General features: G+C 36.3%; 1 protein-coding gene and 1 long non-coding RNA gene across 4 annotated transcripts in view; both read right to left on the bottom strand.

The window, feature by feature from the left end:
* Positions 1–676: 676 nt before the first annotated feature.
* On the bottom strand, positions 677–8,993 carry LOC135221531 (uncharacterized). Its single transcript, XR_010316008.1, has 2 exons — positions 3,247–8,993; positions 677–2,282 (listed from the first exon to the last, which is right to left on the bottom strand). It is a non-coding gene; the product is annotated as an uncharacterized LOC135221531 (long non-coding RNA).
* Positions 8,994–9,102: 109 nt separating this feature from the next.
* The window catches only part of LOC135221494 (uncharacterized), an 83,911-nt gene continuing 68,433 nt past the window's right edge, over positions 9,103–24,580 (bottom strand). Inside the window, exons 5-7 of one of the 3 annotated variants that reach the window (XM_064259235.1) lie at positions 19,461–19,580; positions 13,424–13,679; positions 9,103–9,741 (exon numbers count right to left, since the gene is read on the bottom strand). In XM_064259235.1, the coding sequence (XP_064115305.1) occupies positions 13,425–13,679; positions 19,461–19,580 (375 nt within the window). In that variant the 3' untranslated portion in view covers positions 9,103–9,741; position 13,424. Of the gene's footprint in view, positions 9,742–13,423; positions 13,680–19,401; positions 19,581–24,580 lie in introns of those variants that run through there. The other 2 variants (XM_064259239.1, XM_064259245.1) reach the window with 2 other exon arrangements.

The raw sequence follows: 24,580 nt of genomic DNA, 5'->3' as shown, positions 1-24,580 counted from the left end.
TACCAATAGAATGTTGTTCCTGGTGCCAGTAGACGTTTCTCTCGAAGACCAGAACCCAGTAGCTAGGCATACTCCTTGGAAAGGTTCAGGTCTCGTGTCAGGTCATTGAGTTCGGCTTGGGTCAAAGGCACCGGTTGGTCGTCCTCTTGTGTCCTGTATGCACCACACTCAGATGCATCAGTTATGTCACTAGATTTGGAATCAGGACTATATTCCATGGTGACATTTGGCTCCGGAACAGGAAGATCAGGCCCATGGGGGACTGGCTTTATGGCAGAAGGAACATCAGGGTATTGAACATGGTGCTTGTTCTTGCGATTGATGCCTTTTATATTTGTCATGCAAAAGTAGCAGTCAGTAACGTGATCTTTCCCTTCCCTCCACACCATTGGGACACCAAATGGCATACTCTTCCTTTTCTTGTTCCTCCAATCCCGTAAGTTCTCTACACATATTAGGGCTGTTGCCTTGTATAATAAGGCGCCCTATGAGGTAATGTTAGACTTGCGATAATCTTACGCTAAGTCGGTTGGTTATGCACTTCCATACTCATTGGAGTGTCTTGGGGTTTGTAGATCACTTACGAAGTCGGTATTATCTTCTTTGGTTATGACGACGATGTGTTAAACTCATGATGATTCGGCAATGATGTGAGGTTCTAGTAGAAAACACGAAGTATAAAAAATACTTATATTCTCTGAGATAACATGGTGAAGATCAGGTAGGATTGTACAGGTCTTCTAATGACGATGGCTTGATCGCTTCTGCCAACGATGATGGCTAATTCTGTTCTGTCTTGTCTACCATCTCGGTTACAAGTCATAAAGGAAGCAGACAGTAGCTCGAACATACGAACATACATACAAAATGAGACACATTACTAATCACGTAGGCCGTTTGAATTATAGGTCGCGGTAGTTGTCTCAAGCAGGGAGCTTGGACTAATGTTTTCAAAACAAATGAATGACCACAGGTGACGGCCTACTTTATTGTATACGTCATCTTAGCGTCTCTGGTCTGATCACATTCCTGCAAGCAATCTGGTTGACCTCTTTAGTTTTAGTTTTTTATATATATGGAGTAACATTCCATATTATGTAATCACTTACATAAAAGCTCGGTCAGCTACCAAAACCAACTACTGAATATTACTCAAACTTGACTTGCATTTGACTTATAGGAGTGTGATACAGACACTATGTGAATATATATAGATATATAGAAAATACTTATAAGTAAAAAAAATTCATGGTGTACACAAATACAGATTCAAGTAATAAGATATAAAACATAATATGCATATGATAGTATTCATAAGTAATAGTGATCACGTGATATATACTGGTACAGTTTTTCACTTCATCTCTTTAAGATACATATGCTACAGAAAATACTAATGTACTCTTGATAATTGCATAGAATAAGGATTAACATGATAAAAATCATATTTTAACTGATAAAAATTTCATATATGAATTGATAAAAATTATTAATGTTTATGCTGATTGATTCGTTGATTTTTATGCTAACTGTTATATATCTGCAGTTATTGGTAAGATAAAATGTAACAGATTGATTATAGGCTACCTGATTTATTTATACATATGTATATGGATTCATATAATTATGATTAATATATGAGTACTTTAAATAGATTCCTAGTGCGTACACGCAAAGATATATTTAGATTCTGTTATTTATGATCATTTATATATAGGATACATGATACTTTATATATAGGATACATGACCGAGGTTATACTACTACACATTTAACTAGCGTTCGAACAACTTTTCGTCCATTACACAGTTCCAGACAACCACCTATAGCCAAATGAAATGGCCAATTCCAAATGGTTAAAACAAGGGGAAAATTGCCTGGCGGGGTCCAACGTTCTATTCCGGCCTCATACTTGTTCTCTGCATCCTAAGCCACACGAATACGTTCGCGATGAATAAAATCATCTCTAGCACGAGTCCTTCGCCAGCAACGTAGAGTTGAATATCCTTCTGGTCGTAATTGTCGGAGGTATGTCCCTTTTGTAGTAGATTTCCGACAGCCGCCGGAGCATTCCGCATTAAAACGAGATTAACGACGGGATACGGGTGTCGGTCGAAGAAGTCCATGAAATAAGCTCGTTCACTTATGATGGTGCTTATTCCTTTCACATTGTAGGCGGTTGTTACTTGACTGCAGTTGTCCGCAGCGACGAACGATTTTTTGAAGTTGCGATGTGAAACTCTCGTACTGCAGGATACTGTAACCAGGTTCCATTAATCAGCCTGCAAGTGAAATTATACTTGTCACAAGGGCAAAATAAATTCAGAACATCAAATACGGGAGGGAGAGAGCCATTAAGACCAGACTTAACCCACATGAATTCGCTGATATTTTATGGAATTCAAAAGAGTCAGCTGTACAAACTTTTTTATCCATGGCATTGACAATGAGTGAACCTATCCAGGTCTATGATGACTTGTAAAAATATCCATAATTATAAAAAATAAACAGATATCAATACGAATCCCAAAGAAAATTCTATATTACTGGTAGTAAGTTACTAGACAAAGAAGTGGAAAACGGAGCTATTTGTAAGATTGCCAGGCAACATAAGAGTCAAAGAGAATATTAATCATGATTCTTTATTTCTCTATGCTTACTGAAATTAAGTTGTGATAAAATCCGATCCTATGTGCCCCTAACAAAAAGTTTCATATTCAAATTTCTCGCGCGCATCCTCTGAGGTTAATTTTTAAAACTTTATTAATAGGTAGGAGATGCAACGAAAGAACCCACTATGTAACTAATTTTTATATAAACTTTGGGGTTTTCAAGAAAATGTGTCATTTTCCCATGAATGTGATTTACTTGAATTGTAATAGGCTAATGTTGCAAGTAAATTTTTCATATACATGACCTGATACTTCTAAATGTCCGTTTACCAATATCATAAGCTGATTTATTGACTCTAATTGTCTATGAGGTTCAGAAAAAATTAATTCATTTTGTTGTTATAGAAATTCTATTTGCTTATTTTGTTCATTAATTTTAAAATGATTGCGGTTCCTTAACCAAGCTTGCATTGCAATGCGGATAAGAATAGGTTATGGCTATGTATGTCATCGTGACCTAAGAACCACATGTGAAGTTCATGAGCTAAGTATTCCTCTCTCCAGCCAACCTGCATTGCTAGCGGTTTATTGAGGTTAAAAGGAACAATGCTGATACGGCAAACGCGTCATGCACCTTCAGAACTGATGACGTCGTCCCGTGGCAGGAGATTGCTCTCAGCCAGCTAAGAGTTACGTTACTTGCTGTAAAAGATACGACTTTAGTATTTTCAAATGATATTTTTTTGTTTTAATTCTCCACCCACATGAGAAGAATGTCTGAAAAAAAAACAGTATCAAAATTGAACAATATATTAGTTTCATGTTGGAAATCTGCATGATTGTAAATAAATGTAATTATGTTAAATTAGATATTCCTTATTCAAACTAATGAAAAAAGGTTTCCATACAAATTCTATATATATTATTTGCCCTGTAAGATCCATATAGGATTATTCCATAGATATAAATTTTCACTTCTAGACTTCCTGACTTTAAAATCTATTTTATTTTATTTTATTTTATTTATTTATTTTTTTTTTTCATTGACTACGAATATAAATCACCAGGACAGACAATATGTCAGTAGGTTTTGATATGTGTTTGAACTTTAAGCTTATTTGTCATTACTAAAGCGTTAAGTTAGAGTCCAAATCTTTATGCATATATATTTGGATATTTAATTAACCTATGGTTACGTTTTGCTTATTAATTTTATCGTGATTCCTTTTTTTTTTTATTTTATAATTTGTAACCCTTCCGACTTCTTACGGAATGTATTATATTGGCTCCACTTGTATCCATACTTATTTTATTTTATTTATTTATTTTATTTATTTATTTATTTTTTATATTTGATAAATTAATGGTTGGCTTGAATATGTGGAAAAGTGTCCTAGCGGCGTACCGTATAAGGCTACTTGCGGTATCATTTCTATAGATACAAGATATGAATGACAAAGGTATTTAAAACCGCGAGAACCGCTATAATCCAGTTCGGATCCAATATCACGAGTTGTAACTCGTAAGACATTGACACTTTTTTATTTATCCGTTCTACCAAACCTATTGACTCTGGGTGATAAAATATGGTTTTCATAATGGAAAGGAATTCACACAACGAGTTAAGGAGATTATTATTGATTTACGCCACCCAAGTCACAGATTATTATGTGTTGAATTCCATGTTTACTGATTTAGCACTCATAAATATTCCTAGCGCACTCAATTGCGGTGTGTTTGTTTTTAGTGCTATTAATTCTATATAACGGGTCAAGGAACTATTAACACTAAGAAGTATTTATTTCCTCTGTCAGACTCGTAATTCTGTTAATAACTCTACGTATATTCTTTCAAGGATTGATTTGGCACAGGATAGGCCCCTAAACTGACAGGTGTCTTAAGTGTATCCTTTGTTTTCATGACACATGTTACAATTAGTTATGTGCTTTTTATATCTGTAAGCATTGTAGGCCAGTAAAACAGTGATTTGGCTTTCTGTGACATAATAGAGAACCCTGGATGACGGAATGCAACCAGTTTAGGACGATTGGTATAGAAGAGATTATTATTACTACCTGGTCGTTAGTCATCTGCTGTGTTCTTCGGGTTTTCCTCGTCACGGACCTACATATAATATTACATTTGATTACATTATTCCGATACACATACTTTAAATATACTTTTGCTTTAGGGTTTCTGTTCGAAGTGTTTATTGTCTTGCTTAGCTGCTGACCCTTGTTTCCGTTCAAAGTGTTTATTGTTTTGCTTAGCTGCTGACCCTGTTTCCGTTCGAAGTGTTTATTGTTTTGCTTATTGCTGTTGACTCTTGCTTTGTTCAGTTTGTAACAGTTCGGCGCTCCAACCCAGATATTCAATGCTCGCGATCTCTTGGGTTAAGGAATTTTCTTGTTTAGATACGGTTTTAACAATAGGCACGGATGTTTCTATATCTTTTAGTCCAATTAATGGTTCTTTGCAGTATGGTGCGGGATTGCGGGATAATGCGTCAGCTATGATAATTGCTTTCCCAGTTAGATATCTTAACTTGGCTCCAAAGACCTGAATGATCATTTGCCAACGAGTTCCTTTGGGACTGTGATTAAGGCCTTTGAAAAACTCGGTAAGTGACTTATGGTCAGTAAGGATTTTAACATCTTTGCCGTAGATTATGAACTTGAAATGTATTAGTGAGTTAACGATACCTAGCCCTTCCTTGCCTATTACTGCATATTTACTTTCAGAGGGCTTTAGTTTACGTGAATAAAAAGCTATAGGGAAGAACTGTTTATCATATTGCTGAAGTAGTACCCCTCTTACCCCTTGGTCTGGGCGTCTGTTGCAATAAAAAAAAAAAATCCTTATTTAAATCAGGGATTTTTAAGTTAGGTGAGCTGCATTATTCCGCTTTTAAGATATCGAACGCCTGTTGATGCTTTTTAGACCATAATAAATCTACGCTCTTCTTCGTAAGATCTGTTAAAGGAGCTGCTATGATTGAAGAGTTACATATTTACATACGATTGTAATACCCACTACAGCGCAAAAGTGCTGTATCCCCCTTTTACGTTAATAGGTACCGGAAGTTATGAATAGCCGACACCTTTCCATGGACTACTTTTAAGACCTTGACTAGACACATAAAACCTAGATAAACATGTTCGGTTTTTTAAAACTCACATTTAGATATTTTACTCTGAGATTATTTGTCTTTGTCTCTGTAGCACTAGCTCTACTTTATGTGAATGTACTTCAAAGGTATTAGAAAGGATTACAAGACCAACCAATAGGCATGTTGGGTATCCCCTAAAAGTCTCCAAACACTATATTGTAATTGGGGCGCAACGTAAGCTGGAGGCATAAGTAAAAATTGATAATGTCCCCTGAGTGTGCTGAAAACGGTGTATGAGGTACAATCACTTAGGTAATGGTATCTGGAAAAAAGCCTTTAAGTAAGTCCAAGCTGGTGAAAAATTTATTCTAACCTAACAGAGATAAGATGTCGTCGGTACATGGCACTGGAAACTATCGGGAGTCGTTTCCTTGTTTAAGCAACAGAAATCTACGCAGATACGCCAAGTCCGATCTTTTATGGCATGACGTTTGAGGGAAAAATTATATGGGCTTATTTGATTTCCTAATGATTCCTATTACTAACATTTTTCAACTTCGTCATTTGTCTCTATTTTAAAATTTCATTGGGGTTCTATACGAAGGTACGTATATAGCTTTATGTTTGTCCTTAGACCGTATTTTGTTTTCAATGACATCCGTTTTTCTCCCAGAGATCACTCGCTAGTGGAGAAACTTCCTGGTATTCAGATAAAAGATAAAAAAAAAAATTTCTGCTGAATCACCTCTGCTTGAATGACTTTACGGATATTACTTTAGATAGAGTATAAGAGAGATTCATCTACGACTGATTGGGCGTGATTAAAAATTAGCAACAATAAAAAAAAATGCGATATTTATATGTACAGGTTTTGTGGATTACTAGATTAACTTGTTGCTGCGAGTCAACTGTGTCTAGGGCTTTGTTCGCAGAAATCGTTATATTTCAGAGTGTCAGGAAGGATTAAAATTTCAGATCCCAGCAAAGTCTTTTTACACGCACTAAGACATTCGAGGGTGCATGCGTCTCGAGATTTTGCGTGCAAACTGCGACTGCGGTTGTGGGAGAATTCTGTTGGGTCGTTGAACAATTTCACGATTTATGAGACGAATGATTTGTTCCTCTATATAAGTTATTATTTGATTAACTGTCTCTTTTTGTTCAAAACGGATTTTAATATGTTTGAAGGTTTATAGAATTTTCCTTTGATAAACACACCTTATTTTGCAGGAGGTAAGATAATATTTTGTATACCCTTAGATGGATATCTTACAATTACGCTCGATACAGATCAATGTTTTTTATAACTATAGAGGTATCTGTAAGCGCTCGCTTATCTGGACTTCTCAATAGGGAAGTTCGTCTCAATAGGGAAATTCGAAAAACAGATGGTGAGTCCGTAAATACAGGATATTACGTGGACTAAAGGCATAAAAACAAGGTATTCTAATTTTTACAGCGCGTACAGTCGGGCTTAATCCACCACTACTTATAATAACTTATGTATTAAAAAAACGAGAACCTGCTCTGATTACTTGATACGGTCGTGTGATTCATAGGGAAATTCCTTTTTAATTCAAAAAGGTATTGGCATGAAAAAAAAAGGTATGGTATAAGTGATCCAACATCGTTTTTCTTCTCCGCTGAAGTCGCTTATGTGGAATGTGCTTTGCTTGCTATACTCGGCAGATTTAACTGACCCTGACCGTTGACTAGAGGACACAGTAACCGAGTTTGCTTAACCATGATTTGTTTGATTCTTCTCTTTATTACCATCGGCAACGTATTGTGTGTTTTTAGCATTATGTTGCTGCTAGTTACGTATAAAGCAACGAACGTATGAATGACTTGAACTATACAGAATTGAGTGATTACTATTAAAACAAGTTATCTCTACTGCATTCAATATTAACTGTTTCTACTTGCTGTTGTTTACTTCATTCTTTGCTAAAATTTGAAATAGTGAGGGATCCTGGTCTGCGCATTTAGCCTAATGAAAGTTTTTTATAGACATGTTATTCCTTGCAACTCAGCCGTATTTTTTAAAGTTAAGTTGAGTCATTAAGGTTCGATATTTTAAGCATATAACTCAAAAAAACTCAAGGCTAAACTGCGATCAGGACTTTGCAAAGGAGCTTTTATTGTTTGACCCGAAATAGTGTTACCTCTAATTTATCTAGATTTGTACGGGTGTTCCACTTGTTTTTGTGTGTTTTCTTATCACTACTGTGCCTAATGACCCTATCCATGCATCTGTATAAATACAGACGTCCACTGCGTAAACGCATATTCACTGTTAATATGATTTGTTACGTAAAGGATTAATAATCACCCAAAATGATAAAATTAACACAGTATATGATTATGATATTTCAGTAGAACTTCTGGAAACAGAAACTCAGTATATGATTATGATATTTCAGTAGAACTTCTGGAAACAGAAACTCAGATAGAAACTCGCAGTAGCGACATCCCAATGATGTAGATAATTTCTGTAAAAAAGTAAGATTAAGAATGTCTCGTAACTTCAGCCACAGGAATAACGAAATTCGACCTGCAAAGGAAACACTTAAAGTTACTCCAAATGAATAAAAAGATTGTACTTAGCTTGATTTTGTGGGAAGTCACGGTGTTCCTATAACGACACACGGCCTTGGCCCTCCTTCGGTTTAGTGGATGCCTGGTTTTGGCTTCAGTTTCCCCCGTGCGCGTTGTTTGGATGATTCGAGCCCTTGAAGATCTGATGCTGCAGACACGTTCGGTTTGTTTCTTGAAGTGCCGGAAACGCTCACTCAACGATGATACTAAGTTGCTTGAAGAATCTGTTGCTTTCGTCGTCGTTGACTTCTGATGATACATTATTCGTTATTCTTCGGAAGACGTTGAAGAGTTCTCGTTGTTTTTTGAAGTCGCTCACTAAACGATGGTACTAAGTTGCTTGAAGAATCTGTTGCTTTCGTCGTCGTTGACTTCTGATGATACATTATTCGTTATTCTTCGGAAGACATTGAAGAGTTCTTGTTGTTTTCTGAAGTCGCTCACTAAACGATGATACTAAGTTGCTTGAAGAATCTGTTGCTTTCGTCGTCGTTGACTTCTGATGATACATTATTCATTATTCTGGTTTTTCTTTGGAAGACGTTGTAGAGTTCTTGTTGTAGTCTGCCACCAATATTAGGGCTGTTGCCTTGTATAATAAGGCGCCCTATGAGGTAATGTTAGACTTGCTATAATCTTACGCTAAGTCGGTTGGTTATGCACTTCCATACTCATTGGAGTGTCTTCTTACGAAGTCAGTATTATCTTCTTTGGTTATGACGACGATGTGTTAAACTCATGATGATTCGGCAATGATGTGAGGTTCTAGTAGAAAACACGAAGTATAAAAAATACTTATATTCTCTGAGATAACATGGTGAAGATCAGGTAGGATTGTACAGGTCTTCTAATGACGATGGCTTGATCGCTTCTGCCAACGATGATGGCTAATTCTGTTCTGTCTTGTCTACCATCTCGGTTACAAGTCATAAAGGAAGCAGACAGTAGCTCGAACATACGAACATACATACAAAATGAGACACATTACTAATCACGTAGGCTGTTTGAATTATAGGTCGCGGTAGTTGTCTCAAGCAGGGAGCTTGGACTAATGTTTTCAAAACAAATGAATGACCACAGGTGATGGCCTACTTTATTGTATACGTCATCTTAGCGTCTCTGGTCTGATCACATTCCTGCAAGCAATCTGGTTGACCTCTTTAGTTTTAGTTTTTTATATATATGGAGTAACATTCCATATTTTTATTATGTAATCACCTACACACATGTTTTCCAGCAGATATGGGGAGCGAATGGCCTATCCTGGTCCCCTAGTCTGACTCCAAAGCAAGCTTGATATGCCTTCCTCACAAAATCCGTGATTTTTTCTTGACAGTCTGGAAGAACCGCATGTCCGCAGATGTAACAGAATCTACTAGGATGGTTTTTACACTTCTGATCCAATTTTATACATATCTAGACCTGAAAAAAGAAAGAAAAATAATTATTAAACGTTACCCACGACCCGGTTTGCAAAAACAACGCCCATAAACACTTGGATAATTGCAATATTTTGGAAAAAATATGCTGGAATTGAAATAGACTATATTTTAGAAACCAGACCTGACCCAGGAAAATGAACTGTATTTTTTAATTCAGTTGCAAAAAAGGTCTTAAATCAGCTGGAAAACCCTTGACCTTTGTAAAAAAAAAAAATGTTTTGAAACGCAGGCCAATGTTATTTTTGCATTTTTGATCTTTGAATCTAAAGAAACAGTAAATGTTCATGAAAAAAATAAAAGTTAGTAACGAGATTACGCACTTCTCTTACCGTGTGGCAAAATGCTTTTATTGCAATAATAAAATTACAACACTTCACATGAAATATGAAGTATTGTGATCAAATTGAATCCTTTACATAATTTTCAATAACAATGTAATCATATTTATTGGTAGTTTCAAATTTCAGTTGAAAATTTCCTTAATATCTAAGTACCCTCTTTAGTTGGTTAGATAAATTATGTGAAATAATACAACACTTGTTATTCAACATAATTTTTTTATTTAAGGTTGTATATAACAGGTGACCTTTTATGTATAAGTTAAAGCTTTTGGTGTGCTCAATTTCTTGCACGTTCTGTTCCTCCTCAACATTATTACTTTCAGCATGATAACTTTCTCTCAACAGCCAGGCAGAATTCGCCATTTCAATTCAAATTAACTGATGATAAAGAATATGAAACTGTCAATATAACTATTAACAATCATCATCACATACAAATGAGAAAAAGTGATTACTTCTGGCGTCAATTTGATAACAGGAAGTCACACGGTGGTAGAAATATGAAGATCTGTCTCCAGAGTGCCAGTGACTCTGCTCATCAGTTCAACATTCACTCAGCCTCTGCAGATGACCAGCCAACTAGGAAATACGAAAGTCAACTACAACCATACGTATTTCCCATCGTCTAAAACACCTACAGCACAAATCCAATATCAAACTGAACTAACAAGTAAAGATGAAAAAATCATGATACCTTCTGTAATGTACAAACACATCGGAAAAAGCAACAGAACATTTGCACTCGATACATCTTACATTTTAAATAACTCATTATATATATATATATATATATATATATAATATATTATATATATATCTATATATATATATATATATATATATATATATATATATATATATATATATATGTATATGTCAAATCTGCTCAAGATATTTTTTACTTTAAATTTCAAATATCAATCTAAAGGCAGCTCAGTAATACTAAAGTAACCATATCTTATACATGAATAATTTACACATGAATGAAATGGCATATGGTAAGGTTAGGTATTGTGAAGCCGATATAAATTGGCCATTTGTGGCCTTGTATCTGAAGAGTTCACTTGCATCAGGCCGCTGCCACTCGCTATGGTGCCGGGAGGGAATTTTCCAGAAGCGTAGTTCAATTGTAAACTCGTATGGTCTATAGAAAATTAATTAGCTTATCCCTGAAACTGCTGTCGGCGTTACCTAAATGGGTCGTCGTAACGTTGCAGTGAGTCTCGTCTTTTCTTTCAAAGTTTTACCCTTGAAGATGAGAAGACTTACAGGAAACTAGAAAAGGGTTGTCTTAAAGCAATAAATGCCATGCCACATGCGCACTGGCATTCAGTGAAAATTATAAGATTTCGACAGTGTCATTTTTGGTGGGTTTCTATTATATATATATATATGATAAATATATAATATATATATATTCTAATATATATCTATATATATATTACATAATAATTAACTTTTATAATATATATATCTATTATTATTATATATAATATACCTTCATATATATCTATATATATATTGAAATATATATTATATATATATATATATATATATAGATATATATATATATATATATATTATATAGTACATAATATACATTGTATATATCTATATATAATTTATATATAATATACATTCATATATATCTAATATATATATTAAATATATATATATATATATATATATATATATATATTATTTATATAGTATTATATATACACATTACACATCGCCACTCATATCTTTCCTCTACTTTATCTTCCTGAAATCTTATTCCTTTATCCATTTAATGTTGTTTCATCGCACTGTGGATGCTCAGTCCTCATTACTTCTGCTTTGCTTATTTATTTCATCTTAACCCTGTTTCATAAGATATACTATACATTGTTAAGAAGCTCTGTAAACCTTATAGAATTTTGTGATAAAAACAGTATCATTTGCATAAGTCTATTACGCTTATTCCAAACTGAAACGCCTCTTCCGTCCATGACCACTTTTTCCGTTACGAAACCTATTAGATGGTCAAACAGCCAAGTTGAAAGCCTCAGCTACTTAGCTGAATGTACTTGAAAAAGACCCTATCATCAGGAGCTTGACATCTTCGTTCATGGATAATTTCAATTGGCTTAACATAGTTAACAGGAATGCCGTAATGGACACTTTCACACGCCTTCTTGTAATCATCAAAAGTCATCAGACGGGGATTTGTAAGTTTCACACGATGCTGCAAAATGTATCCTAATTTAAATATTGATATATGCAATCGAGGTGTTTTCTAAAACCAGCTTGTTCATCTAGAACTTTTCATCAATTTGTGTCTCTACCCTATTAAGAATGAAAAAGACAGAGGCAAGGGCAATGACTATCGTTTTCACCATCAATCGGGCTGTCTTTCTTCGGTACCTATGTATGGTTTTATTTCGGTTTCAGCTCAAATGATCTCTGCGGTGTTTCCATCAGAACCTGGTGTTTCCCATCCCCTAACTGTCTTTATTATTGATTCGTGTACAAACACTTTACATGCATTCATAATTACATGCATACATTCGTGTCGTTGTCAGCCTCACTCAAATAATCAAACCATATCTCTTTTTCATGATAATTTTCTCCCGAGCAATACCTTTCTTCTCTGACAGGTATTTTCCTGGTTTAAATTTCTCCCACGGATCTTTCAATAATCTTGTGGGCTACATCAACACCAATGCAGATCCTTAAAAACAGTTTTGTCTACATCTGCTTATTTCTCTTATCTCTTCTTGTTCTTCGTTCAACTTGACTGTCTAGACTTGAGGTACTTAGCACGTTCACTTGGAGCCCTTCACCTCCTCTCTGAAATTTGTCTACTTTTATCTTGCGTTGCTTTTGTCTATTCTCTATTCTATCTGATATAATATTATATTGAAAAAACTTGCTCTTTGCAGTAAACATCCTCTTCAATAATCAATGGAATATACTAGTTTGTTTGTATGGTGTTTTCACGTTGCATGGAACCAGTGGATTGCAAAAGATTTTACAAAAGTGAATTTAGTGCTTTCCAGGTGTTGTCAAAATATATCGAAACTGTTGCTGTTCGTAGAAGACTCAAGCAGAACAGAAACTGCCTGTCCTTGTGAGTCTGTTGATGCAGAAGAATATGCACTTCTTGTAATCTCCACTAGGCCTATGGCAAATGGCTGATGAACTAACAAATTGTCGTCAGTTGCTCAGCGATATCATGCAAAATAAACTCATGCATAAGGTTAATTAACTAGGTATCACGAGTAAAAATCACTCTATGTAGAGTTCTTTCTACGGTTGGTAATTTCTTTCATAACCTACATCAATATTGCTTTCTCCCTAACAAAGCTCTGAACTTTGATAGGACCCTCTTCAAGATCATATTGGAGGCGAAAGATGAAGGTTTCGGGGCTGGCCTCCATAACCCAACTTGCTTTGCCTGTGCGTACTCCTGGGCCTTCAGAAAGTTCATGTATTGTTTTACGTACTGACGGTCGTCAAATAGGTTCATGTCCATCGGAGCTGTCAGGGCGAGCCCAGTCCTTAGAAGACGTCCATTGACACTTCTATGAAACAACTGTAATAAGAATTAAGTGTTAGTTGTTTGTCTCTGGTTACTAAACGAAAACATGTCTATTATTTCTGTATGTATAGTAGTAAAATATTTACCTCACATAGCTTGTTCATGACCATGCTTAGTAAAAAAAAAAAAAGGAAAAAAAATAGCGTCATATCGCGAAACACGTGTATGAGCAAATTGCACATCTATTCAATAAGTGACCAGCTGTCGTAAACAAGATGTTAGCTGTATATGCGGCCACAAGAGACTGAATTGATTCTATTATATACATTAGATTTAAATAAAAACAAGCTATTGCACGTACACAAAATAAAGAGGCAAAACCTATTACCTTGCTTCCCGCTGAAATGAAGCAAGGTAAAAGTGCGCTCAAATGTTGCTGAAAAGTTTATCTTAAATCCATCAAATGAGCACCTCACCCTAGAATCATGCTTAAAAAATTCTTGTAAGAAACAATGAGGTACTGTGGATGTCTTTAGATCTAGAGTGACATCCAAGCCTACCTTGATGATTGACACGAGAACAAATTTTGTTCTTTATTAGTAATGTGATCGTCACTGATAATATCAATATCAGCATTTATTTTTTATTAGTGAAAAAAAAATGAACACTAAGGTATTTCAAATAGTGCACTTTATCATTGAGATGGCAGTTAATTTATTGATATATTTACCAGTTTCTATTCTTTTTGTGATATACTTACTAATGATGGTCTTTTAGTAGATTCCATTCTTTAAAAGCGATATGATTGCTTTTAACAGGGATCCAAGCATATACGGGACCCTGGGGGGGGGGGGGGCGTAGGGGGGGAAGGATACTACTATCCCGGGGCCGGTGTCAAAGCCCGTTTTCTCCCCCAGTCAAGAGTTCCTGGGGGTGACTTTGACTATAAATATAGCCCATATTTCCCTTCGGGGGAATTACGGAACTGATCTACATTTCCTCCGTTTAGTCTAGGATTCTCCTCTCAAAATCACAATGAAATAAGAGAGAGGAGCAGCTTAAAGATACTTTATTGATTAAAAAACGATTCTAAGTTGTAGATACGCTGATTTTTGAACACAAGTTTCTAACTATATCTAAATACAAGTTTTACTTTGACAATACATCTCCACTTATCTAAATACAAGAAGTTCATAACTATATATAGAGTGTCAGAGAATAATGAAACACCAATGGAAGCCCCTGAACTGCTTCCAGTTCCAGTTCCCAGTGGTGTTTGGAAACAGGTGGGAATGGACCTTACTGGGCCACTCCCAAAATCCAGAAATGGAAATTAGTATATTTGTGGTTTGACTGACTATTTTAGTAAATGGCCTATTGCAGAAGCAATACCATGTATATCTGCTGCTGAAGTGACCAGTGTCCTGATTCGGGCTATCTGCACATATGGATGTTTTGAAACACTAATAACTGCTTAAGCTCGTGAATTTTTGAATCATTTAAATCATCTAATATGTGAGAAACTTAACATAGATCATAGAATTGCAACTGCCTACCGTCCAGACAAATGGATTTCAATATTTATCAGTGAATAAAATTTATGAAACACAAAATACAGGTATGTATTCACATCATTATATTTACGCAAGTTTTTCTCGTGCGACATGTGGAAATTAGATGTAGATATCCTTGAATATTTTTGCAATCCTTTTATGCTAAAGTTCTCGGTAATTTTCATCTTCAAGTTTTCCAGCCTCTGTGAGTTTGTATTTTACTGAAAGTTGAATATATACATATATATATATATATAATATATATTATATAGTATATATATATATATATATAATATATATATATATATATATATATATATATATATATATATATATATATATATATATATATATATATATATATATATATATATATATATATATATATATATATATATTATATATATATATATATATTATATATATTATATTATATATATATATATATATATATATATATATATATATATATATATATATATAGATATATATATTATATATATATATATATATATATATATATATATACACACACAGGCAGTCCCCGGGTTACGACGGTTCGGGTTACGACGTTCCGAGGTTAAGGTGCTTCTCAATTATATTCATCAGACATTATTTCCAGGGTTACGACACATGTTCCAGGGTTACGACACCTACAACGCTCATCTGGCAGAAGAAATATGACACCAAAAATGCAAAATAATAAATATTTGAAGGTTTTTTTATGAAAAATGCAATAAGAATGCAATTTACATAGTTTTCAATGCACCCAAAGCATTAAAAGTAAGGTTTTCTAGGATCTTTTACAATGTTCCGGCTTACGACGATTTTTGGCTTACGACGCATCTCAAGAACGGAACCCCTGTCGTAACCCGGGGATGACTGCCTGTATATGTATGTATGTATTGTATGTATATATATATATATATATATATATATATATATATATCTATATAATAGTATATATATATATATATATATATATAGATATATATATTATATATATATATATATAATGTATAAGTATATATATATATATATATATATATAGTCAACGTTTTAACTTCTTGCCCAAGTCTAGTCATTCTACCTCCTTCCTTCTCAACTAACGGTTGGTTGCGCCTTGGTATTTGTTTTTTATTTGTACTTTTTACTTTTTAGTTTTACTTGTCAATTTTTAGTCCTTTATGTCAATTTTAAGTTAATTTTAGTCTTTTACTATATTTGAGAATCCTGCTATTATTGAATGCTAATATGTTATGTGTTTTTTTTATCTCAACAGATTGAAGATGCACATTGTATGTGCGAAACGTCTCTAATAAATTATTCTTCTGATGTGGTTGTCTGCGATTTCCTGAATGGATGTGTATATATATATATATATATATATATATATATATATACACATATGACTCATACTCATATTTATGAAACACAAAATTCAGGGTTGTATTATTTCAACAATTGGTGTTCACTGTACAGGGACGTTGCAACCAGACACTGGAACGTCCTATTCCAAAATTCGTCCATGAAAACCACGATGGCTGTGACCAGCACATACTAGATGGAATCCTGCTTTCCTACCATACTGCGCAACACGACATCACGAAACTCACCCCATTCTATGTCATGTTTGGGCGTCATCCTATACTAGCCGTTCATATGGACATCAATGCTGCAGGCAATGTAAGTGTTATTGACAACACTGCAATTGTGGACAGAATAAGAAACTTTGCAAAAGAAATAGCTGATAGGCGGCATCTGGGCCGCAACGCTGTAAGACTAACTTTTAAAGGGCCCAAAAAAGACAAAAGAATTATGGTGCTAAACATACATGTCGCACTGATGAAATGAGAATAGAACAGTTTTTTTTTTAATAAAGAACAATAAAAATATTCACAGAATGGGTGGAAAACTTGAGGACAAATGGTTGGGCCCGTATGAGATTGTCAGCTGTTTAGATAAAGGTAGAGTTAAGTTGAAAAACTTAAGTCAGGAATGGCACTTAAAAACACCTGTCATTCTGTAAATTTGAAGATATATAACTCTGCTGATGAAAATGATGCATGTGGAGAGGTGTCAGCGGTGGCTGTAATTATGGCTGAGACCAAGATGTAATAGAATCCACAGTGATGTGAAGTTATCAGAAATTATCAGAAGATATTATTGCATGTAGACCAGAAAAGGGGCCTGGAAACATTTTTATGAGAAATGTGTAACAGGATTTGCATTGTTACTTTGATGAAGATGCCTGGGTTCTTGTGCAAAAAAAAAAAAAAAAAAAAAAAATACTAAAAATAAGAGAGGTTAATGCTATTGGGTCTTGAGTTTGTAAAATAAGTGCAGTTGTATAGTCAAGAGGGACTTGCGAAAATTTTAGATATAGTTACTTCTTGTATTTAGATAATTGGAGATGCATTGTCAAAGAAAAACTTGTATTATTAACTTGTATTCAAAATTCACAGTTTAACTTTAGCATTGATACGTTTTTAAATCTATAAAGTATTTTTAAATTGCTTCTCTTTGTCCTTTCATTGAGATTTTAAGAGGGGACAATTCCAGACTAAAGGGAGGAAATGTAGACCTGTCCCCCGAAGGAAAATATGGGCTAGTCTAAGTTTCCCACCTCGGGAACTCTTGGTGGAGGGGGGTCGGGGTGGGACACGGTAGTCCGGGGGGCCCGTGACAACACTTATTTATTTTAATTTTTCTTTGTAGAGAATAAACAAAATCAAAGGATGGAGGATGCTCAAGGGGCCTTTGCTCCCATAACAATTAAATTAATTGAACAGGATGGTAGAAATCACATAGACATAGATATGATCTTGTAATTAGTATAGCATGACGAAAACTACACAATACTTTAGGGAAAAATTGGTAAACATCAGTGGAGTCAGAAAGTTACAAACTACTTTGTACATTATTTGAACCTGTTGTCCCTGCTTCCACACTGGACGGTTTGGGTTCATAAGATACGAGTACGTGTTACTCATTAGTGAACAATCGACTGTCGATCACAGGCGTTGCCAGGGTTGGGACGCAACTTTACTCTTCTTTTAAGGTTTCTGATGTATGGTGTCTGTGATGATGTTATCCTCCTATTTCCACAATATGTTAAATGAACCGTGAAAAATTTAATGCTGGAAGTCTGATAATGTAGTGTACGAGTAACTCCAAATTCTAGTGAAACTAAAGGTTTGGCATGTGTAACTTTTTCCATATCAAGTTATGTAATAAAAAATTTTAATAACTGATGAACAACCATATTTTTGGTATTTCCACTTACTCTCGCAATAATATTCCTAATAGTAATCAATTTAAGCCTGCAGTTGGACACTTTTGAATAGTGAGGCCTGGGATGGAGGTGATGGTCTAAGGCTCCCAGGGGTAGATGAAGTGTGGGAGGAGCCCAGTTTTTATGGAAGTACCTGGGCCTGAAAGGGTGATGCTTAGGCCTTAGCTATTAATGGTAATCCTAATGGCGCCTATTCTTTTACGTGATAAAATGTTATCGATGGTATTATAGTAGCTTCTGGTCTGTATAAGTCCCAATAAGTTTCTCTCGCTTGAATATTTGAAAGTCTTGAATAAAATTGCGAAATATGTTGGGCACTATGGATACTGGACTGACTGGTTGCTTGTAAGCTCGCTTGTATGGGTGGAATCTGAATAACACACGAATGAAAAAGGATATAGAATCTGCAAGTCATACAGTGCTGAAGCGTGACCCAGTAACCGATTCATTAAATCTTTGGCAGAAAATTTCGTTGTTTAGGAATCATCTACGTTTGATGAATAAAAGAGAAAATGTAATCGAAAGGAAATTCCGCGTAGAAAGGCTTTCCATAGATTATTAGACTGATCTGAAGCGCATTTACTGAGCAATTAAGGGAACAGGGTAGTGATGTAAGTTACACTGTTACGTCTGTGTCTGACAGCTCAAGGCTTTTGTTTTTCTGCAAAGGGTGAATGAAGTTATTGCTGAATGATGGTTGAAGAACAGTTTATGAAGGGTAAACTCTCGTCTCACGTAACCAAAGTCTGGCTCTCTGTTACGGAGAAAAATAAAAATATGCAGGATGCTAAGAACAACTAAATTCATGTATTAAAAAAAAAGATGTTTGAATTTAGGAGATGATTTACAAGGGGGCTAGGTAATGCTTAGATTGGTCTTAGGAACACACGCTACTGCATCGGATATACTATATAGCAACAAAAAATACCTACAAGACCCCCAGGCAACTTCCATTACCCAACAGTGGTGGCGGAAGTTCCAGGTTACCTTAGCGGGCCTGACCCAAGCGTTCAGGAGGTCGCTCTGCTGGTCATGAGACACGATGGTAAACCAAACTCTCTGCTCCATCAGCTCTCTTTTCAGTTGATGAAACCCGCCGTCACTAACCTGGAAAAGGGTCCTTTTTACAAATAGGAAGATATTTATTTAAAATATAAGTTTGTATTTTACGAATACTAAAATAATTCTAAAAGAAACTGATATTTGTGGATAAATAGTGACACTGTCTTACCACATTTCATTTTGACTGAGGATTAGGATAAATATTAGAAACTGATTTACCTCGTATAAGCAAATCTTATGAGTTGCCATTTTTACAAAATGTATTTATAACAACAAACTGTTTGTAGTGATAAGTACTAGGCAATCAGAACTATGAGTGTCAAATGCATCACGATGTCCAGCCCAAACAATAGCTGCATGCACTGCACAAGTGGTTCGACAGAACAGGTGACCGAGAATATTACAATCCAACTGAACCATGGTCTAAACCTCGCACCCTCGGAGGTATTTCAGTTAGTTAACATGAGAGTAATATAAATAAAAGACAGTTTGCAACTGAATGCTGTGCGATGTGCCTAGCAATCATCATTAGACTATGCTGTGACACATCCAAGAACTAATTGTTTTGGAACCACAGACCATAATGTTTGAGCAATTTTTGCCATTACTAAGGTTATAGACAATTAATAACACAGGAACCTTTAGTACCACATTGACAGTTTCAGACCCTCAAAAACGGTGCCCTGGTTGTATAAGCTGGAGCTCTCCCAAAGTTATGTCAGTGCTTCATTGTACAAGGTACTGTGTATACAAGGACTACCACATCAGTGCAGTCGTCACTCTATTATTAACTCTTAATCGTGAAAACATATAATCGACAGTTACTCCTCTAGATAAAACATACACACAACCTGTCAATTTGTGTCCGAGACAGTCAGTCAGGCAAAAGAGCTCAGACATCAAACTAGACTTAGCCCTTGTGTCCAATCTTTATAGTTATCCCACTCAACATATTTTATAAGAAGTGTGTAAGTTTTTCTTGTAAGCAAACACCAATTCTCTATTTATATCTTAATAACCCTTTGCTCATATGAATATTTATCTTTTTGTTCTTTGTATCTCTCTTACTGCACTGAAACATTACAGGAGAGAGAAGTATAGCAAGCAAAGATACAAGTGTATCAAGGCTCAGTGATTATGATTGCATACCTCCAAAACAGATCTGTTCCTACAGAGAGAGTCTATAATTATTATTTCTATGAATTAGGGAGCATGCTCATATTCCTATGAAGCCACCAAGCTGTGGTTGAAATAACCTTCATAATTAGAATAGTGCAGCAAGAAAAATTAGAATAGTGCAACAAGAAATGTAATATCTGTAAACAGAGTAAAACCCCAACATCAATAAATGGAAGCAAAGCACCCGAAGATAAAAGAAAAAAAATGTGAATGAATGGGAAAACAGGTGGGAAAAAATGCCAGCTGAGAAAAAGGGAAGAGCTTAATGAAAGCAAATGGAGCATAAAAGAATGATACATCATGAAATGTTGGGATTCCATATTTCATGACCTGCTGACTTTTCAGAGACTTTCTTGGGTCTGCTTTTTAAGATTTGAAACTTTTCCTATGGCTAGGAGGATAGATACATGGCGACCGCGCAGCGTGCCCTCGCGTGTACTGGATGTGATGCAAGAATTGTTGGGAGTGGGCGGGGCTTATCCAACACTATTATCTATTCAAAACATTAGGAGTGCCCCTTTGTTTGTAGTGAGGATTTATCTCCCTGTCCCGCTGTCTTGTAAATTATGCCGTTACTGGCCTGTTTTTGGCTTAGGTGAACTTGGGTTAACATTAATGAGTAAATGAGCTAGGCATTGAAAGAAAAAAATAATGCACTGAATAGTTTTATAATATAATTATCCGACGAATATTGCTCGTCAACAGATGAGGAGCTGAGTTGAGTTTCACTGACCATTTCCCAAAGTTATTAGCAAATTGTTATTTGAAGACTATGTTTTATAAATATGATTATAAAAAATGCATGCCTTCATTTTAATCTTTACCTTATTTCCCCCCATCTTTTAAACAATCTGAGAAAACAGTAGTATGAAACAGCTTTTATGATATTTTGATTAAAGCTTTAACACTCATGTATGCATTATTTATTATAATATATTGTGTTATTCTTACTTGTGAACGAAATCTAGTTACTGTTCATAGTGACGCAATTGTTCAATGTGAATATCGAGCTTCCAATGTTTGCCGTTGTGTTGGGTTTGCAATAGACGACGTCTTGGTGACAGAACTTTATTGTACGAGACCAGAGAGTTGACTGACTCGCAAATGCGTTGCAGGTTAATGCTCGGCAGTGCATTACAGACATATCGGACATCTCACCCTCAAGATCATACTTATACATGGGAAAAATTAAAGGGACAAATGTCACTATGAATATGGGAATGAGCTAAGAAAAAGAATTGTTTTTGAACTAACTTTTCAATACTAAAACACACACTTACATTCACTGAGTGTGCTGTTTAGTGGCATTCAAATACACTAATACATATACAGACAAAATATATATCAATTCTTAATACAAGTGTACAATTTCTTATCATATGTGTCACGAAAAAATTAGTGCACGAATTTTTTAGACTTATTTTCCGCCCCTCCATCTTTCCCCTCTTGCAATGTAAAACGAATTGTCAAATATAAGGCAGATTGGCGGCTGCAGTGAAATGGTTCCTTTTTGCATGTACACATTTATTAGTCATCGCCTCTCCTCCCTCATTGCTTAATCACTAAGGTCTTATTATCTTGTAAATTATATGAAAAACGAAGGAATGTTTCCTTCTTAAAGAAAATTACTTCTGCCTAAAATTGACTAACCCGATCCGCTCGGGTATAAAACCAAGCCACACCCAAAGTTAACCCGGCCTCACTCTGTTAATGAACGTAGTTCAGACAGCAACACTTCCAGGTCTTGTACGTGGCATGGGGGTGTGAGCTCGGACATGGAGGGAGGCGGTGATTGACCAGAATTGCACATAGCAAGTAATCGTTCCTTTTTGTAGCCATCATTGGGCTAATTGAATTTAATCATTATTGAGCATGTTCAGATTCTTCTAACAAATGTATTGGCATTTGTTTCGTTAAGAAAGTGTAAATTGATTTTTTGAAATTCTTAGAGTTTTTGAGTGGTCACGTGGCCACATAAAATTTGTCCAAGTATAGTGTGCTGAGCCGCATTAGTTCCGTTTATTTACTTTGCTTTGTTGATTTTAAATGAGTTTAGTTTTGTAATAGAAACTGTTAAAATCAAACATGTTTACCTATCGACTTGTCCTTGTGTATGGGCTAGAACCTGTCCATTGGAAGGCTATCGGCCTCATAACATCTGGCACGAACCTAGTGAAAGTTGCATAACATTTGAACCAATATGTGCAAACAAATAATGACAGCATTATATGAAGTCTTGGAGCCACTTTGGTCTACTGGCAGCCCTTTTGGGCCTACTAATGACGCTGGGCTCCCACATGGGATGTGTTACTGGTTCTATGGGCGTAGGGCTCACGGAAGTGTCGTGCTGAGACACAGGTGCGCTAGGGGGCGAAGCGATGACTCTCAAGTGTCGTCTGTTCCTTTTTGAGAGTCTGCCGCTCCCGTTGAGCTTGACTGTGTACTGACAATGGGGCTTAGTTTCCGATACTATGCTTGTTCTGTCCCACTGCTTAGTAGCTTGGTTTTGTATGCATACATGGGTACCTTGTTTGATGGGCGGCAGTCTCCTGATGGTATCAAGGGTGCGCATAGCTTCCTTCGATTTTGCCACTTGTAGTTCCCTTTGACGGATCGTCCGTCTCCATTACCTGTCTACTAACAGGTGTCTTTTAGCTGTTGGTACCCCGTCACGCAGCTGGCGACCCATTGTGAGCTGAGATGGTGACTTGTTGATCTCCCTGAGAGGCGTGTTGAGATATTGGAGTATCGCCAGGGCTGTCTTGTCTGACTCAAGGGCTCCAACTTTTGACGTGTTTTCTCTGAATAGCCTCTTTGCCGATTTGACAGCTGCTTCTGGCCTGCCGTTGAACTGGGGATACTGGGCGACGACAGACGGACCTTGACTTCCCATCTCTTGAAGAAGGCCTCCATCTCCCCGCTAGCTAAGTTCATACCTCTGTCAGTCGATATTTGTTCTGGGGCTCCCCAACGTGAAAAATAGGATCGAAGGTGATCGATTATTTTGTTGGACATGGCACCACAGGGGAAGTGAAGGGGCGTGTTCATCACATGAAGTGCATTGGGCACAGCGATGCTGAAGGTCTCCTTCTATCCCGGGCCAGCAGACTGACTGCCTGTCCCTTCTAAGCATAGAGTGGAGGCCTTGATATCCTGCGTGTAGGTTAGCAGCTACCTGATGGCGTAAATCTTTGGGGATAACCAAATGTATGCATCCTTGGTCCACTGAGTATGTCACCAGAGCCTGGTTGATGGCTAGCCAATCCCGAACACTGAAGAAGGGACGAAGGCAGGAGATTTCTTGTGACTTCTGTTGGGCCCAATCGCCAACTGCGACCCTAGCAAGCAAGAGCTGATACACTGGGTCATTAGATGCCGCATTCCTGACACAGTCTCCAACACAATGATGTCCAGTTCCAAGGCGGCCATGGTTGCACATGCCATGCCACTTGAATGTTGTCCTCCAAATCCACGTCGGAAGCTTCATGGGGTGCTCGCATGGTCAGGTACCTTGAAAGAAAATCCACAGCAGTGTTCCTTTTTCCTGGCAGGTATTTAACTTGAAACTCGAACTGGAGTGTCTTCTCCTTCAGGTTGAACAATCTTGGGTTGATGACGTCCTTAAGAGGCCTATCACTCAGTAGTTTGACATATGGACGGTGGTCCGTAATGATGGTGAGATTAGGGCACCCAAGTAAGAACAACCTGGCCTACCGCAAGCACCAGGTGACTGCAAGGGCTTCTCCTTCTACTGGGGCATAACCTGCTTCGGAGGGGGTGAGGTGTGAACTGCCACATAGGGCAAGACACCAGCTGCCCTTGTAACTAAAGGGGCTGTCAGCTGACTGACAAGCACAATAATGCTG

This window comes from Macrobrachium nipponense, chromosome 20 (assembly GCF_015104395.2).
Source record: "Macrobrachium nipponense isolate FS-2020 chromosome 20, ASM1510439v2, whole genome shotgun sequence".
NCBI classification, from domain to species: Eukaryota; Metazoa; Arthropoda; class Malacostraca; order Decapoda; family Palaemonidae; genus Macrobrachium; species Macrobrachium nipponense.
Note: the sequence above shows the minus strand (reverse complement) of the source record. Positions and strands in the feature narration are given on the sequence as shown.